The 18,600-nt window shown below is 47.0% G+C and overlaps 1 protein-coding gene across 9 annotated transcripts in view; it reads left to right on the top strand.

Annotated features, from left to right (window-relative positions):
- Positions 1 to 18,600, top strand: part of LTBP3 (latent transforming growth factor beta binding protein 3) — a 1,616,087-nt gene that overhangs the window by 1,129,293 nt on the left and 468,194 nt on the right. For 5 of the 9 annotated variants that reach the window (XM_077457876.1, XM_077457830.1, XM_077457857.1 and 2 more), the window contains one exon: positions 15,251 to 15,406. The exons of 2 other annotated variants lie outside the window; for them this stretch is intronic. In XM_077457876.1, the coding sequence (XP_077314002.1) occupies positions 15,251 to 15,406 (156 nt within the window). The remainder of the gene's footprint in view (positions 1 to 15,250; positions 15,407 to 18,600) is intronic. 2 more of the 9 variants (XM_077457819.1, XM_077457848.1) reach the window with 1 other exon arrangement.

The following is an 18,600-nucleotide window of genomic DNA, read 5'->3' as shown; positions in this document are numbered from 1 at the left end:
TGCCATAGCGTTTCACAAGACGTGCCCTTTTCAGCCAGTAGATAGCAAAATTGACCCTCAGGGCCAGTTTATTTTCCTAAAGGGCACCATAGCGGGGAGCATGTACACATTCACCTCCCTTTACGCCCCCAACTCTGATCAGCTTACCTTCCTAGACAGTACCCTTGACCTACTGACAGAACTTAAAGCAGGGTATCTGATTTTAGGCGGGGACTTTAATGTCAGCCCGGACCTTCTGCTCGACACTTCGAGCACCCGACCCTCGCACTCCCATGATTTTTTCAAACACTTTTGCAAATTGCTTCAGGCACACCTCTTACTTGATACCTGGAGGATTTTACATCCTTCCGGACGAGACTTTAGTTATTTCTCGACCGTCCATGACGTGTACACGCGTATCGACCATATCTACGTTGACCGTCCCACGCTCGAGCTCCTGCAGACGGCATCCATTGGCAGCATCACCCTATCGGACCATGCACCGGTTGGAGTGACCATTCAGCTACCCTCTAGTCCCCATAGGGCCTGGACGTGGAGACTAAATGAAAATTTACTGGATGACTCTGCGGTGGTTCCCAAGGTGTCGGAGACCATCTCCCACTATTTTAGGGAGAACTCCTCGGATGAACTAAGTGCGGGTGTGCTTTGGGAAGGCCACAAGGCCGTGATTAGAGGTGAACTAATATCTATAGGCTCCAAAATCAAGAAAATGCAGCAAGCGGATTTTAACAGGGTTCTGGCTGCCTTACAAGCGGCAGAACTCTCCCATAAGCAAGGGGGGGGGGGGCCCAGCGGCTAAGCAGAAACTTCTTAAGTTGCGTGACTTGTTTTCACGCTTACTAGATCGTCATACGAGTAGGCAGGCAAGGCATCTTTCACACAAATACTATGAGCATGGTAACAAATGCGGCCGTATGCTGGCTAGGGCCCTCCGCAAGAAACATGCTCAATCCTACGTACAGAAGCTCAGGTGACATTTCGGTCCAATCCAACAAAATTGCCTTAGGGTTTCAGAAATTTTACACCCAACTTTATAACCTTTCCCCGGCCTCGCCCTCAAACGCTCAGCCTCCCAAGTCTGCTGCCATTCAAGAATATCTCGCGTTGGCGGGAGTCCCTACACTAAGCGCGGAACAATGCGTCGACTTGGAGCGGCCAATCTCTCCGGAGGAGATTGCGCTAACGGTGAAGTCCGTGCCCAAGGGCAAGAGCCCGGGACCAGATGGTTTCTCTGGTACCTACTACAAAACGTTCCTGCCCCTCTTAACACCACATATGTGCACCTACTTTAACTCCGTCGCAGAGGGGAATCATATCCCAACCGAAGCGCTGATGGCACACATTACGGTGCTGCCAAAAGAGGGCAAAGATCCTACCGTCCCCCAAAGTTATCGTCCGATATCCCTCCTTAACGTCGATATTAAAATCCTAGCAAAAGTCCTGGCAAACAGACTTGGGAGTCTTATGCCCCAGATTATCCACCCAGACCAAACGGGGTTTATTCGTGGCAGGGAAGCAAGAGACAATTCCATCAGGGCAATTCAACTCATTCACTGGGCTCGTAACAGTCCCAATCCTAAACCTTGTATCGTCCTTTCGATGGACGCCGAAAAGGCGTTTGATCGCGTCGACTGGACGTATTTATGGGCGGTATTGGAAGCTCAGGGGCTGGGGACGCGTATGTTGTCCTCGATCATGGCCCTGTACTCTACTTCGTGTGCACAGGTGAAGGTGAACGGGGTGCTCTCCTCCCAGTTCCCGATTCGAAACGGCACGAGACAGGGGTGTCCTCCATCTCCCCTCCTTTTTGCCTTGGTTCTAGAGCCACTGCTCTGCACAGTGAGGGCGAACGCAGACATTAGGGGCCTGAAGGTAGGGATGACGGAGCACAAACTGTCGGCATATGCAGACGATGTGCTCTTCTATCTTTCTGAACCCCTTATCTCATTGCCGGTTCTGTTGAAGGAGCTGAGGACTTTCGGAGAGTTATCCAATTTCAAGATAAACCTTTCCAAGTCGGAGATTTTACCTATTCACCTGACCCCGTCTCACACGGAAAATGTGCAATTAGCATTCCCCTTTACCTGGGCCACGTCTTCTATCAAATACCTGGGCATCCAGTTGACAAGCCGCTTTGAGGCCTTATATGCCACCAATTTCCCCCCCTTACTTAACACGGTCAAAGCGGATTTGTTGCAGTGGACCAAAACCGCTTTTACGTGGTTAGGTTGCGTTAATATTATTAAAATGAATATCCTGCCCGGGTACTCTTTTTTTCTACAAACGATACCCATCTCCCTCCCTAAACAGTTTTTTACCCAACTGAATAGCATACTGTCGGCATTTGTAACACAAAGAAGCCGAGAATAGCCATGACCTTGCTAAAGCGTTCGAAGCTGACGGGGGGTCTAGGGGTTCCAGATATCCAGAAGTACCACAGGGCTATTATCCTACAGAGGATACTTAACTGGAAATTTCATGCTAAGTCAAAAATGTGGGTCTCTTTGGAAAAATGGCTAGCTGGGAGAGACTTGGCTTATGCACCCTGGTTGACCCCGGAACATAGGGGGCTGTCAGAAGATGCCTCCCCACTAACTGTACAGGCTCTTTTAATATGGGGCAAAATGAACAGGACAATGAGTCTACCCCCCCCGATTCGCTGCTTGCCCCGCTCGGGGGGTTCCTGTGGTTCCCGCCGGGGGAACGGAGGGCTTTTTTTGGCCCCTGGGCAGACGACGGGAATGCCAGCTGTGGACAGTTTCTCAGTGGCGGCCAAATGGTCAGCTACGAATCCCTGCAGACTGGGCACACGCAGACCGCTATGAATTTTTGGCGATACAGGCAACTGCATCACTTTTTTGAAGTCCACGGCCACTCGATCAGAGATGAAGCACTCCTTACACCCTTCGAACATCTTTTTGTAGAAGACGAACCCACTCCCCACATGATCTCAGAACTATACCACTTGCTTGGCTCTGTTACCGAAGTCGCTAGACCAATGTACATACGGGTGTGGGAGAGGGAGCTACAACTTGACTTTTCCACGACCCAATTGTCCCACCTACACAAACTCACGCACACAAGCTCCATGGAATCCAAAACCCAAGAAACTAATTATAAGGTCCTGTCCCGCTGGTACAGAGTGCCAGCAGACTTAGCACGTATCTACCCTGTGGTATCGGACCGGTGCTGGAGGGAATGTGGCCAACTGGGCACCCTCCTTCATATTTTGTGGGATTGCCCACGAATCAAGCCATACTGGGCGGACATCCGATCCCACATAAAAGCAATCTTGCATTTAGACGTACCGCCGTCTCCGACCAACTATCTTTTACACCTCCCTCCGATCCCGATTGGTAGATACAAAAGGAGCCCCCTGCCGCATCTGTTGAACGCGGCCAGACGTCTTATACCGATCTACTGGAAACAGATCAGAACCCCCACATGGGAAGACTGGGTCAAAAAAGTTAATGACATTAGAGAAGCTGAACATTGAGTGGCAACCTGTAGAGGTACAAGGGCTAAGTTCGACACCATATGGCAGTCATGGACAGCCTACATGTCCGAAACTATATACGCAACCTCCAGTCTGGACTTGGCTCTGCTGGAACTAGCGGAACCATCTTTGAGATCCCGCACAAGCACTGATATTATTGCCTAGTAATTGTTTTTCACCTCCTTGCCCCATGGACGGAGAGACGAATTTGCTGCTAAGACTCGCCTGGTGCTGGACTGCTGCACTTCTCAGGGATGTCAGGTAGGCTCCGCCCTCCTTCCTCACCTCACTTCCCAATCCCCCTTTACCCCTTCTTTTCTCCCTCTCACCCTTTCTACTGTTCTTTTTTACTTTCCTTCTCCATACTCTACACTTCAAGACGTTGCTTTCTAATGACCTACGTGGTATTGAGATGTGGTGGAGCGTTAGGTTTCCTGCGGGCTGGGTGGTCCTGCGGCCGCCCTGTTTAGCTGGCAGGGGGGAGTCCTTCTGTCCGGAGGGGCCCCATACTGAGGCGCCTCTCCAGGGCGGAGGGATTGCTGTGGGCCTGTTTCACCCCCGGGGGACGCTCGGGAGAGGTAGCTGGAGGCGATTGGGCCCCCCTCTCCTGGGCGGTCCCATGCCTCCCCGGCCTCATGTATGAAGAAGGGAGGGGGACTGGGCTCCGGCCCGTCCCCTCCTCTGAAATCAGAGGCACCCTGGGGCAGGGCCCTAGCTCGTGGAAGCTAGAATAGGCATGAGTAGGCAATAAGACACTCCAGATTCATTATCAGTCGATCGCTTGACTCATGTGTCTGATTTAAGCCGCCAACTCTCGGCCACCAGGAAAGTTCCTATGGGTGTCATTGTTTCCTACAGTTTATTTGTTTTGTGTTTGGTCCCGACACGCCTGTCTACTGTATACTTGAGTGTATTTTTCCGTTTCAAAATAAAGATTTTACAAAAAAAAACACCCAAACATCAGAATAGTGCCACATCTACCTTACTTTTTTCTAAAGTAAGAATGTGATTGGCTACCATGCATAGCTGCACCAGACTGTGAGTGCATACATTTTAGTAAATCTCTTGCATTGTGTAATGGAGCTATATAATATACTTATGTGTCAGTTTATTGCTTTTGACCCATGTTACATATACTACTGATTTAGGTACTAAAGCAGTAATAAACCCAAGAACAAAAATTTATTATATTGCAGCTTACCAATTCTTTTTTTTTTTTAACAAGAAAAATGTTTATTCAAATCTTCACAGTACAAGCGATGCAAATACACAATCAGTCATATTAACATTATTGTATAGACACATAAAACAATGTTATTGCTATCCATAGGAGAGATGGGGGCATGAAAAAATCAAAAGTGCTTATTTTGAAGGCTTATATGCAAGTCATTGCCATAAAAAGTATATGGTGACCCGGGTACTGCCCCAGGGGACATGTATCAATGCAAAAAAAAGTGTTTAAAGCGATCGTTGTTTCAGGAGCAGTGATTTTAATTATGCTTAAAGTGAAACGATAAAAATTAAATATTCCTTTAAATATCATGCCTGGTCCCCTTAATCTGCCTGTGCGATATGTAGAACAGTGCTGCAGCAATAATGACATTTCTAAAGGAAAAAAAATGTATTTAATCTTGCTTGCGGCTGTAATGTATTGCCATCTCCCAGCAAGATAGATGCCCCCCAGTCCATACCAGGCGCTTCGGGTCTGCTATGGATTTTAAGGGGAACTCCACGTGAAAATGTAAAAAACAATTGGCGTAGGCCCCTCCCCAAAATCCATGCCAGGCCCTTATTTGAGCATGCAGCCAGGAGGTCAGGATGGGAGAGGGACAAGCGAGCGCCCCACTCCTGAACCATATCAGACCAAATGCCCTCAACATGGGGAGGGTGCTTTGGGGTCCCCCCCAAACCACCTTGTACCCATCTTGATGGGGACAGGAGCCTCTTCCTAAAAACCCTGGCCATTGGTTGAATGGGTACCCTATGTGAATGGGTATCAAGTACATTGTACCCCTACCCATTCACCAAAAAAAGTGTAAAAAAGTAAAAACCACAACAGTTTTTGACATTTTTGGTGAATGGGTAGGGGAAAAATGTACCCAATACTCATTCACATAGGGCGGGGATCTGGGGATCCCCTTGTTAAAGGGGGCTTCCAGATTTCGATAAGCCCCCTACCCACAGACCCTGAAAAACACCGGCCAGGGTTGTCGGGAAGAGGCTCTTGTCCCCATCAACATGGAGTCAAGGTGCTTGGGGGGGCACCCCCCCGTTGCAGGGCGGCCTTAACTTAATGGGCTTACCGGTTACCTTCTCTTAGCCTGCTCCTCCGCATCTAGGTATTCCCAGGGTTGATACCCAACGACTTGTACACTGACACAGATAAAATCCTTTCAAAAAGGTTTATTTTGCAGTAGATCTTTCACAAACACAGTCTCTTAGGGAACAGAGGGCACGGGTGAAGAACTCGGGCACCTTAGCAAAGTCTCTATTTCCACCCAGAGAGTAGCCACTCACAGCTGGGTACTTCAAGGCTGAACAGATCTCTAGCCAGAGATCATGGCAGTCAGCACGTCGACTCAAAACTTGAACAATCAACTGAGGGTATACAGGAACCTTTTTCCAACTCTGAAAGTCCTCCCCCGGACACTTCCACAAGCTGTGGTGTCCCTCCAAGCTGAGAGCACACCTGGACACTTTGAATCCTCCCTCAGTAACTGCGCCTCGGACCAGCCGGTTCTGAGACTCGGGAACAGATGGATCCCTACCCCAGACCAGGCAGGTCTATCAGGGGCCACTGACAGAAACACTACCCCGGTCCTGGAACCAGGACAGACCACGCGGGTCTCACAAACAACTCTGGAACCTTGAACATGTGACCCACACCTGTTTAAGTACTCCCTCCCAGACTCCTCAGCGGGCCCCGGCACTCCTGCTGATTGGCTCTGAGAGGGCCGATACCAAAACATCCAACCAGACTTGGTTCTAGCCTGTCATGTGCACCTCACCGTTCACATGACCAGGCAGAACTTCTAAGCATAGCTTGGCCAGACTGGTGTTAGGCCTACCTACAATAATTAACCCTCAGGACCTTTATTGTCCTGAGGCCAAAAACTAAATTTACAATGCGTGTGACATTTGATCCCAAATGTCATCCGCTACATATATATATATACTATACGGACTGCACTATATACTCTGAACTGTATTATATACTATACAGATTGCACTATATACACTGAACTGTATTATATATACTATACGGACTGTATACTTCTTTAGATGTGGTGACTGATATGCTTTTTACTTCATTTTGACTTGTGATTTTTCAACTTCCTTTTACTGAACCTGGTCCTGCAAAAGTGAGAAAAACATAAAACTGACAGGGGTGCTTACAATGTTCAGATTTTATTTACCGTATATACTCGAGTATAAGCCGAGATTTTCAGCCTCTTTTTTGAGGCTGAAAGTGCCCCCCTCGGCTTATACTCGAGTCATCGCTGTCTGCCCGCTCGATCAGCGTGTCGAGCAGACAGACAGCGGCCATTCTATTCAAAAGCCGCGCCTCCGGCTCCGCCTTCGCCTGTGATAGGCGGAACACTGAATTTCCCAGCAGCCTGTGTTCCGCCTATCACGGACATCGTATCATCCTCGTACTACGGACGAGGATGATACGACGTCTGTGATAGGCGGAACACAGGCTGCTGGGAAATTCAGTGTTCCGCCTATCACAGGCGAAGGCGGCGGCGCAGCTTTTGAACTTTACAATGGCCGCCGACGAAGAGGGCACGGGACGGCACGGCACAGGACGGGACGGGACGGGACGGGACGGGGGCAAGGCAAGGCACGACACGGGACGGATGCAAGGAGGCAAGGCACGGCACGGGACGGAGGCAAGGAGGCAAGGCACGGGACGGAGGCTCGGGACAAAGGTAGGCTGGACACACACACACACACACACACACACACACACACACACACACACACACACACACATGGATGGAGACACACACACGGATGGATGGATGGATGGATGGAGACACACACACACAGGGATGGATGGATGGATGGATGGAGACACACACACACAGGGATGGATGGATGGATGGATGGAGACACACACACACAGGGATGGATGGATGGATGGACACACACACACACAGGGATGGATGGACGGACACACAGGGATGGACGGACACACAGGGATGGACGGACACACAGGGATGGACGGACACACACACAGGGATGGACAGGCATGTCTCACCCTCGGCTTATACACGAGTCAATAAGTTTGCCAGTTTTTTTGGGGGTAAATTGGGGGCCTCGGCTTATATTCGGGTCGGCCTATACTCGAGTATATACGGTAGTTATGTAAATCCTTTATCCCCAAAGTAAAAAATAAAACTGTTGCTGTAATGGCTTAAAAAGTGTTAGCTGAAGTTCAGGTTTAATCCATCAGTCAAGTCATCTCAATCTGCAAGTGCATCTAATGGCGCGTACACACGATCAGACTATCCGGCGGACTTAGTCTGGCGGACAAACCGCCGTAAAGTCCGCCGGACTTTCCGAACGAGCGGACCTGCCCACACACAGGACTTTTCCGGCAGAGGTCCGCCGGACTATCCACCGTACTTTTGAAATGAACGGACTTGCCCACACACACGGAGGAAAGTCCGTTCATTTTGAGAGCGGCTCCAGGTAGCCGAGACCAGCGAATGAAGCGTCGCTGGCCTCATCACCTGGTATGGACTTAAAGGGAAAGCCCGCTCTCAAAAATGAACAGCCGCACTCAAAATGAACAGATGAACAGACTTTTCTCCGTGCACGGGAAAGTCTGCTCATTTCAAAAGTATGGCGGACTAGCACACACACGGCCGTATTGTCCGCCGGACTGCGAACCCGGGGACATATTTTGGTGCAAAACTACTTTCTTAGTCCGCCGGACTGGGGGGGGGGGGGGGCGGCGCTCGCTCGTCCCCATCCCCTTTCCTGACTGGCCGGGTTGCGTGCTCGGATAAGGGTCTGATATGGACCTGGGGGGGACCCCCACACCTTTTTTTCAGCGTAAGGCTTCCCCTTTAAGTCCATACCAGGTGATGGGGCCAACGACGCTTCATTTGCTGGTCACGGCTACCTGAAGCCGCACTCAAAATGAACAGACTTTTCCAGCAGACATATTTTGGTGAAAAACTACTAAAAAAAAAAATACAGCCACCACAAGGATTGGTAAACTGGAACATATTAAATTTTTGTTTTTGGGTTTAATATTACTTTAACCACTTACGGACCCCCCGCCGCAGTTTTATGGCGGCTGTTTGAAGCAGGGCATCGTTAAGGCAGCAGCTAGCTGCCATAACCCCAGTATCCCCTTCTTCAGTGGGTTGGTCCGCTACAAGATAAAAGTGGTCCCTGCGGCGGATGCGCAGCAAGATCACTTTTATTGGGGGTGGGAGAGGGGCCACCCCTCCCACCGCGATCCGTTGCCCTCCACTGCTTACCGGAGCCGTCGACAGTGGCGGAGGCGATTGCGTCCTGTCTCCTGCTTGGTGTGGAGCCGAGTGAGGGGAAGATGGCCCCCACCTGTCTCCATACAATTGCTAGGCGGAAGTGACATCAAAACGTCACTTCCGCCCACAGCTCTTAAAGAGACAATTTTTTTAAATTACAATTTTTTTTTTATTGCATTTTAGTCTAAATATGAGATCTGAGGACTTTTTGACCCCAGATCTCATATTTAAGAGGATCTGTCATGCTTCTTCTATTACAAGGAATGTTTACATTCCTTGTAATAGGAATAAAAGTGAATTTTTTTTTAAACTGTAAAAATAAAAATAAAAGGTAAAATAAATAATAATAATAAAAAAAATTTAAACGTGCCCCATCCTACCGAGCTCGCGTGAAGAAGTGAACGCATACGTGAGTAATGCCCGCATATAAAAAACAGAGTTCAAACCACACATGTGAGGTATCGCCGTGATCAGTAGAGTGAGAGCAACAATTCTAGCCCTAGACCTCCTCTGTAACTTAAAACATGCCACCTGTAGAATTTTTTAAACGTCGCCTATGGAGAGTTTTAAGAGTAAAAGTTTGTCGCCATTCCACGAGTGGGTGCAATTTTGAAGCATGACATGTTGGGTATCAATTTACTCAGCGTAACATTATCTTTCACAATATAAAAAAATGGGATTTTACTGTTTTCTTATTTTTTATTAAAAAAAGTGTTTTTTTCCCAAAAAAAGTGCGCTTGAAAGAGCCATACACAAATACGGTGTGAAAAAAAGTATTGCAATGACCGCCATTTTATTTTCTAGGGTGTTGGGCAAAAAACAATATATAATGTTTGAGGATTCTAAGTAATTTTCTAGCAAAAAAAAACAGTTTTAAACATGTAAACACCAAAATATCAAAACAAGGCTAGTCCTTAAGTGGTACATTTTTTGAGGCCAGCTACTATACATATATGTCGGTGTTATAATCAAATATATATATATATATATATATATAATTAGAATGAATTGCTCCTGAACCGCACTGGTCCCATTCTGAGCTGTCAGTGGTGGCTTCTCTGTGGAGGTGGGTGCAGAAGAGGCAGCTGACAAAGCAAGCCCCATAGTAACTCTATGGGTGATGTCACTCCCTAGGCATTTCTCAAGCGTTGTCGGCTATCTCCTAGCTTCTGCTGCTGAAGACCGGATCGGAAGTAGATTTAGAGATTTTAGTTTTAGGGTGAACTTCCACTTTAGTGCATTCTATGCACTAAGGTAAAACACTTTTTAGTGACTGTTATTCTCCCCCCAAACACTTACCAGCGACCTGTATCCGTCCATGTGCTCATCTGCATGTCTTCTCTCCTCTCTCCACTCTTTCACAGGCTTGGCTGACAGCAGTAGGAGCCATTGCTTCCTGCCACTATCAGTCAAACCCAGTGAGGAGGGAGCAGGGGACAGGGCCGAATGGCGCTGTGTTTATCAATCAAGGCGAGGTCTGTCTCTCATCCCGGGCATCTTCATTCTGGGACAATACAATGTCCCCGGAATTGCCCCCTTGGCCGATCTGATGCCGCCACATCGCATCTCTCCCTCACTGCCCTCCCTACTGCATGGTGATAAAACCGCTTTAAATATTCACCTCCAGGTGCTGCCTGGCTCACTGCCCAAACTGGTTGCTAGACGCGGCCCACCTGGCATCTAGCAACCAGTGACATCATGACAAGGAGGAGAGCGGGGCCCGAGCCGGAGGAGGATTAAACTTCTTAAGCCCAAGCCAACTTCTTATGCCTAAGCCCCTCCCCTAACTCCACTCCTTGACTCAGGGTCTCCCCTGAAGGGTGTTCCTGACGCTGGAAGAAAGGTAGAAGAAATACTCCCTGCCCCGAGGACGCTCATGGTCACTTTGCTTCCTCCCATACACTGCCCACCTCTAGTTATGCTGTGCAGTCCCCCCACATTGTCCTCCACTATCCCCTCTCCTCCCATCATACTGCCCTCCCCTACCCTCCCATCATACTGCCCTCCCCTACCCTCCCATCATACTGCCCTCCACTGCCACCCCTCCCATCATACTGCTCTCCACCCCATCATACTGCCCTCTACTGCCACTCCTCCAAACATACTGTCCTCCACTGTCACCTCTCTCATCATACTGCCCTCCACTTCATCATACTGTCCTCCACCCCATCATACTACCCACTGCCACACCTCCCATTATACTGCCCTCCACCCTATCATACTGCCCTACACTGCCACCCTCTCCCATCATACTGCCCTCCACCCCATCATACTGCCCTCCACTGCCACCCCTCCCATCATACTGCCCTCCACCCCATCATACTGCCTTCCACTGCCACTCTTCCATGATATTTCCCTCCACTGTCACCCCTCCCATCATACTGCTCTCCACCTCATCATACTGTCCTCCACCCCATCATACTGCCCACTGCCACCCCTCCCATCATACTGCTCTCCACCTCATCATACTATCCTCCACCCCATCATACTGCCCATTGCCACCCCTCCCATCATAATGCTCTCCACCCTGTCATACTGCCCTCCAGTGCCACCGCTCCCATCATATTACCCTCCACTGCCACCCCTTTCCATAAAAAATTGTAAAAAAAAAACTATAAAAAATAACATTTTGTAAAATAAAATATAATGGTAAAAAATAAAAAATAATAAAATAACAAAAATTAAAAACTGCTGATCCTGTCCAATGCCCTACTGATTATGTCCACTGCTCTACTGACCATGTCAACTGCTATACTGACTGCGTCCACTGCCCTACTGACCACGTCCACTGGCCTACTGACCACTTCCACTGCCCTACTGACTGACACGATTCACAGTCCACACTAACATCACTGGTGGAGCTACCAGCAAAGGTTGCACTTGCGACTGGGCCCTGGCCTCCTGCTACCATGGCGGGGCCCAAGACTGCAGGACTGCACAACATGTGAAAGGGATCCGCTGTGGCACTATAAAGGGTCATGGGATCAGTGGAAAGGGCTCTGGGATCGGAAGCAATGGCCCAGGCCAAAGGTCGGGGCCCTTCATAGTTTCTTGCACCAGGGCCTGAAGGTTCTAATTACTCCTCTGCTGCACCCTGTATATAGCTCATCCCAGTACCCTACACCCTGTTTAGCTCATCCCAGAACCCTGCACCCTTTATGTAGCTCATATCATAACCCTGCACCCTGTACATTGCTCATCCCAGAACCCTGCACTCTGTACATAGCTTATACCAGAACCCTGAACGCTGTACATAGCTCATCCCAGAACCCTGCACTGTGTACTTATCTCATCTCAGAACCCTGCACTCTGTACATAGCTCATGCTAGAACCCTGCGCTCTTTATATATAGCTCACCCTACAACCCTGTACTCTGAACACAGATCATCCAAAAACCCTGCACTCTGTACATAGCTCATCCCAGAACCCTGCACTCTGTACTAATCTCATCCCAGAACCCTGCACTCTGTACACAGCTCAACCCAGAACCCTGCACTCTGTTCATAGCTCATCCTGGAACATTTCACTCTGCACATAGCTCATCCCAGAACCCTGCAATCTGTTCATAGCTCATCCCAGAACCCTGCACTCTGTTTGTAATGCACTCCAAACCCTGCATGCGTTTATCCTTTTTTTAATGAATGTGCTGGGGTTTGTATGTATCCATGAGACTCTTCCTTGTGAAACAATAAGCTTTTTAATGTTTAATGATGCCCCTTAAGCTCCTCCCACTGTCAGAAGTTTGACAACGCCCACATTTGCAGTGGCACGCTATGCAAGGTTACTTCCTTCTTAAAGTGTGCCTCATTTTGAAGTTCAAAAGTTAGGAGGAATGCAAATATTATATTCGGTGATGTATGGGAATGCAGGTGGTATGGTACTGCATGACTATACTCCTTGCTGCTGCCATTCAGGAGGGGCTGGCCCTGCTTACACATATCCTGGGCCCCTAACCCTGGGGGCTGCAATATCGGTAGTTTCTTTACTGCACCCTATTAAAGTCCATAGGAAAACCCATAAAACTGCTTGTTTGCATTATTTGTGAAAGGATCAGCCTTATCATAATGACATGCTAGCTATCTGAAGGTCTGCTACAAAAAACCAATAGGAACTCCAAAAAAAAAAAAAAAAACAGCAGCTGAAAGCTGGAGGAGGTGTTTGTTTGTTTGGTTCCTCGTCTTAGTCTGGGAGATATTTTGCACAACTGTTTAGGATAAAAAAACGGTACTGAAAAATGTATATATAACAGTGATATATACCATGTGAGTCTAAAACATTAGAATTATCTTCATAATATTTAAGTAAATAAATGTTTAGTCACAGTGGCGGCTGGTGATAAAAAATGTTGGGGGGGCGCAAACCCCTCCAGGTCCCTATCTACCCATCCTCTGCTGTCATGGCTCCTAATACCCGAATACATACACAGAGCGCACAGTACATACAGAGCACACAATGCATACAGAGAACACACAGTACATACACAACAGATACAATACACACAGTACATACACAGCACATACAATACACACGGTATATTCACAGAACGCACAGTGCATACACAGAACACACAGTACATACAGAACATACAATACACACACAGTACATACAATACATACACAGAACACACACAGGACGCACAGTACACACAATACATACACGAAACACACAGTACATACAATACATACGATACACACACACACAGAACACACAGTACATACAGTACATACACAGAACACACACAGTACATACAATACATACACAGAACACACACAGGACGCACAGTACACACAATACATACACAGAATACACAGTACATACACAGTACATACAATACACACACACAGAACACACAGTACATACAGTACATACAATACACACACAGTACATACACAGAACACACATAGTACATTACACACACACACAACACACAGTACATACAATACACACACACACACACACACACACAGAACCCCCAGTACATACAACACACACACACACAGAACACCCAGTACATACAACACACACACAGTACATACAATACACACACACACACACACACACACACACACAGTACATATAATACACACACATACACACACACACACACACACACACACACACACACACAGAACACACAGTACATATAATACACACACAGTACATACACAGAACACACACAGTACATACAATACACACACACACACAGAACACCCAGTACATACAATACACACACATACACAGAACACACTTCTTCCCAGCCTGAATGTCCGTTTTGAGTTTTCCACATTTTAAAACAACCTGTTGCTGTGAAGCTTCCCCATCTTATCACAGAGTCCCACAAAGTAGCTGGCAGCTGCCATGCCATGAGTTACTGTATCCGGAGCAGTCTACCTGAAGGGGGGTGAAGAGCAGAGTGACATACAGAGTTCTGATGATATCAGCCGATTTGTGAGCAAAATTCAGTGGAGTAAATGCAGGAGGGTTATAATCACACTTGCATTCAATTTTTTGGAATGTGTAGTGAAAAGGGGGGGGGGGGGGGATCTAATCTGGCTTCTAACAGTACTAACAAAAAGCCTCAGGGCTGCAAGGCACTTACCTTGCTTCCAGCTCCGCTCGGGCCATGCAAAGAATGGAGCTGTGAGGTCACTTCCGGTTTTCGTAAAACCCGGAAGTAACCTCTAAATTAAACAACAATGCTCCCGCCCGTAGTGATTCTACGGGGGGAAGCTAATTGGCACTTTCATTTGCGCCACAAGGCGGGTTAAAATCCCGCAAATGAAGCTCCACGTCTGCAATCTCATGATTGCATTGACGTGGTGTTTCCCATAGTGCACTGCGCCCGGCGCCCGGACACAGTGCACCTAAGGACCTTTTTTCATTTTTTTTTTTTTTTTTTTAAAGGGCCAGTTTTAAAAAAAAAAAAATTTTTTTCATTTTTTTTTTCATTTTTTTTCTTTGGTGACTGGGGGGGGGGGGCGGCGCCCAGGCGCCCCCTATGGACGGGCCGCCACTGTTTAGTCATCTCATCATAATTACCAACAACGCCTTGCTCGTCACACTGTATGTCATGCAGCATTCTTTAATTTTTGTTTACATTAGCATGACTGTTGAATCCTTCTGTTGACTTTATTTAAACGCTGCTCTTGGATATATTAATTATATGGTACTGATTAAAGCGTTTCCAAGAAGGCATAAAACCTGGTTCTGAATTACTTTTTTAATTTTCTATTTACCTAATTTTTAGATGTTGATGAATGTCAGGATAGAGGATTGTGTCGCAATGGTCGCTGTGTAAACACCCCTGGATCCTTCTATTGTGAATGTACCCCTCCGTGGACACTGGATACTCTGGGAAGGCATTGTAATCGCCCTGACATACAGTCAGGTAATGAGCTAAAATGTACATAAATAGTATTCTTTGTTCTTTAAATATTTTTAGATCATGCTTTTATACCAACATATGGCATTGGGGGCATTTTCTGAATGCAGTGGGCTTGTGTGCAAGAAGTTGGCCCCAGTGTGGACCTGTGTAGAGCTACCCATGTGGGAGACACTGGTTCAGATGCGTCCTCTGTTCTCCACCACAACCCTGCAAGGGCCTCAATCCTACTGACACGCCAGGCTACTAAAGTGAAATAACAAGACTATGGGTAAAAGAGAACTAGATTATTATTTATAAAGATGGTTATTCAACAAAGTAAAAGCCAATAACATTTATGTTCACATAATTCAGCACAAAAGTTAGGTAACAATCAGATGTTCATAAATGGTGTAAAGGCCCCCAAGTCAGCAAAAACAGTAGCAATACCACTCAGAGCACCAAACATGTAATGAGTACATTTTATTCAACAATACCAATACTTCCCAACTTTTTGAGATGGCAATGAGGGACACCTACTAGCAAATGTATGTAGGCATAGGAAATCCCCCCCCCCCCCCACCACGACCCCTTAACCACTTTCAGACCGGACCATTTTGCTGGTAAATGACCAGAGGTCTTTTTACACTTTGGCACTGCGCTGCTTTAACTGGTAATTGCGCGGTCATGCAATGTTGTACCCAAACAAAATTTGCGTCCTTTTCTTCCCACAAATAGAGCTTTCTTTTGATGGTATTTGATTGCCTCTGCGATTTTTATTTTTTGCGATATAAACGTAAAAAGACCGCAAATTTTGAAAAAAAATGATATTTTCTACTTTTTGTTATTAGAAAAATCCAATAAACTCAATTTTAGTCATACATTTAGGCCAAAATGTATTCAGCCACATGTCTTTGGTAAAAAAAAAGTCAATAATTGTATATTTATTGGTTTGCGCAAAAGTTGTCACATCTACAAACTAAGGTACGTTTTCTGGAATTTACGCAGCTTTTAGTTTACGACTGCCTATCTCATTTCTTGAGGTGCTAAAATGACAGGGCAGTACAAAACCCCCCCAAATGACCCCATTTTGGAAAGTAGACCCCCTAAGGAAATTGATAAGAGGCATGTTGAGCCCATTGAATATTTTATTTTTTTGCCTCAAGCGATTGAATAATGACAAAAAAAAAATTTTTTTTTTTTTTTTACACAAAGTTGTCACTAAATGATATATTGCTCACACATGCTATGGGCGTATGTGAAATGACACCCCAAAATAAATTCTGCTGCTTCTCCTGAGTACGGGGATACCACATATGTGGGACTTTTTGGGAGCCTAGCCGCGTACAGGGCCCCGAAAACCAAGCACCGCCTTCAGGCTTTCTAAGGGCGTAAATTTTTGATTTCACGCCTCACTACCTATTACAGTTTTGAAGGCCATAAAATGCCAAGATGGCACAAAACCCCCACAAATGACCCCATTTTAGAAAGTAGACACCCCAAGCTATTTGCTGAGAGGCATGTTGAGTCCATGGAATATTTTATATTTTGCCACAAGTTGCGGGAAAATTACAAACTTTTTTTTTTTTTTTTTTTTTTTTCACAAAGTTGTCACTAAATGATATATTGCTCATGCATGCCATGGGCATATGTGAAATGACACCCCAAAATAAATTCTGCTGCTTCTCCTGAGTACGGGGATACCACATATGTGGGACTTTTTGGGAGCCTAGCCGCGTACGGGGCCCCGAAAACCAAGCACCGCCTTCAGGCTTTCTAAGGGCGTAATTTTTTGAGTTCACTTCTCACTACCTATTACAGTTTTGAAGGCCATAAAATGCCAAGATGGCACAAAACCCCCACAAATGACCCCATTTTAGAAAGTAGACACCCCAAGCTATTTGCTGAGAGGCATGTTGAGTCCATGGAATATTTTATATTTTGCCACAAGTTGCGGGAAAATTACAAACTTTTTTTTTTTTTCACAAAGTTGTCACTAAATGATATATTGCTCACGCATGCCATGGGCATATGTGAAATGACACCCCAAAATAAATTCTGCTGCTTCTCCTGAGTACGGGGATACCACATATGTGGGACTTTTTGGGAGCCTAGCCGCGTACGGGGCCCCAAAAACCAAGCACCGCCTTCAGGCTTTCTAAGGGCGTTACAGTTTTGAAGGCCATAAAATGCCAAGATGGCACAAACCCCCCCCCCAAATGACCCCATTTTAGAAAGTAGACACCCCTAAATTTAGGGGTACACTAGTGAGACTAGGTAATAAATGGCGGGTGCCCTGAAACTATAAAAAAATAACTAACCAACCAGCGTCACCTGTAACAGTTATATGGTGATCACTGGTGAAAGGGTTAACTAGGGGGCAATCAGGGGGCTTTATGCGGTAGTATATGGGGGTCCCTGGCGCTATAAAAAGCTGCGGCGAACCTAAATACCTACCTGCCTAACTAGCGTCACCTGTGACACTAATACAGCGATCAGAAAAACGATCGCTTATTAGGCTGGGTTCACACTGGAGCGATGCGGGAACGCCACGAATGCGCGGCGGGTTCCCGCATCGCATGCCTCCCGGCGGCAGTTCACACTGCCCTATGCGAACTGCTGGGAGTGTCAGTGAAATGTTAATGACACCCCCAGATCAGTTCGCATATCGCAGTGCGATCTGCAAACTTGGATCGCATGGTGTGAACACCCATGCGATCCGATTCTGCTGCGGACCAAAAAAAGGGTCCCGTGCGAGTTTGCGGCGGGTGCGGCGGGTGCGACACGAATTCAGCCATACTATCTGTATAGCTGAACTCGAATCGCACAGAGATCGGATGTGATTTGCACTGCAGTGCGGTGCGAATCACATCCGTTCTCATAAACCGCTGCAATGTGAACCCAGCCTTAGTGACACTGGCGACGGGGGGTGATCACGGGGTTAAACCTTTATTGGGGGGGTTAGGGGGGTACCTTAGAACTAAAGGGGGCTAACCCTAACTGCCCTAACAGTTATTAGTCACAAATGACACCTGCCGGGTGATCAGGGGGTTAAACCTTTATTAGGTAATAAATGGCGGGTGCCCTGAAACTATAAAAAAATAACTAACCAACCAGCGTCACCTGTAACAGTTATATGGTGATCACTGGTGAAAGGGTTAACTAGGGGGCAATCAGGGGGCTTTATGCGGTAGTATATGGGGGTCCCTAGCGCTATAAAAAGCTGCGGCGAACCT

Source organism: Lithobates pipiens, unplaced genomic scaffold (genome assembly GCF_037356315.1).
Source record: "Lithobates pipiens isolate NorthernLeopardFrog02 unplaced genomic scaffold, aLitPip1_a1.2 Scaffold_10, whole genome shotgun sequence".
Lineage (NCBI taxonomy): Eukaryota > Metazoa > Chordata > Amphibia > Anura > Ranidae > Lithobates > Lithobates pipiens.
Note: the sequence above shows the minus strand (reverse complement) of the source record. Positions and strands in the feature narration are given on the sequence as shown.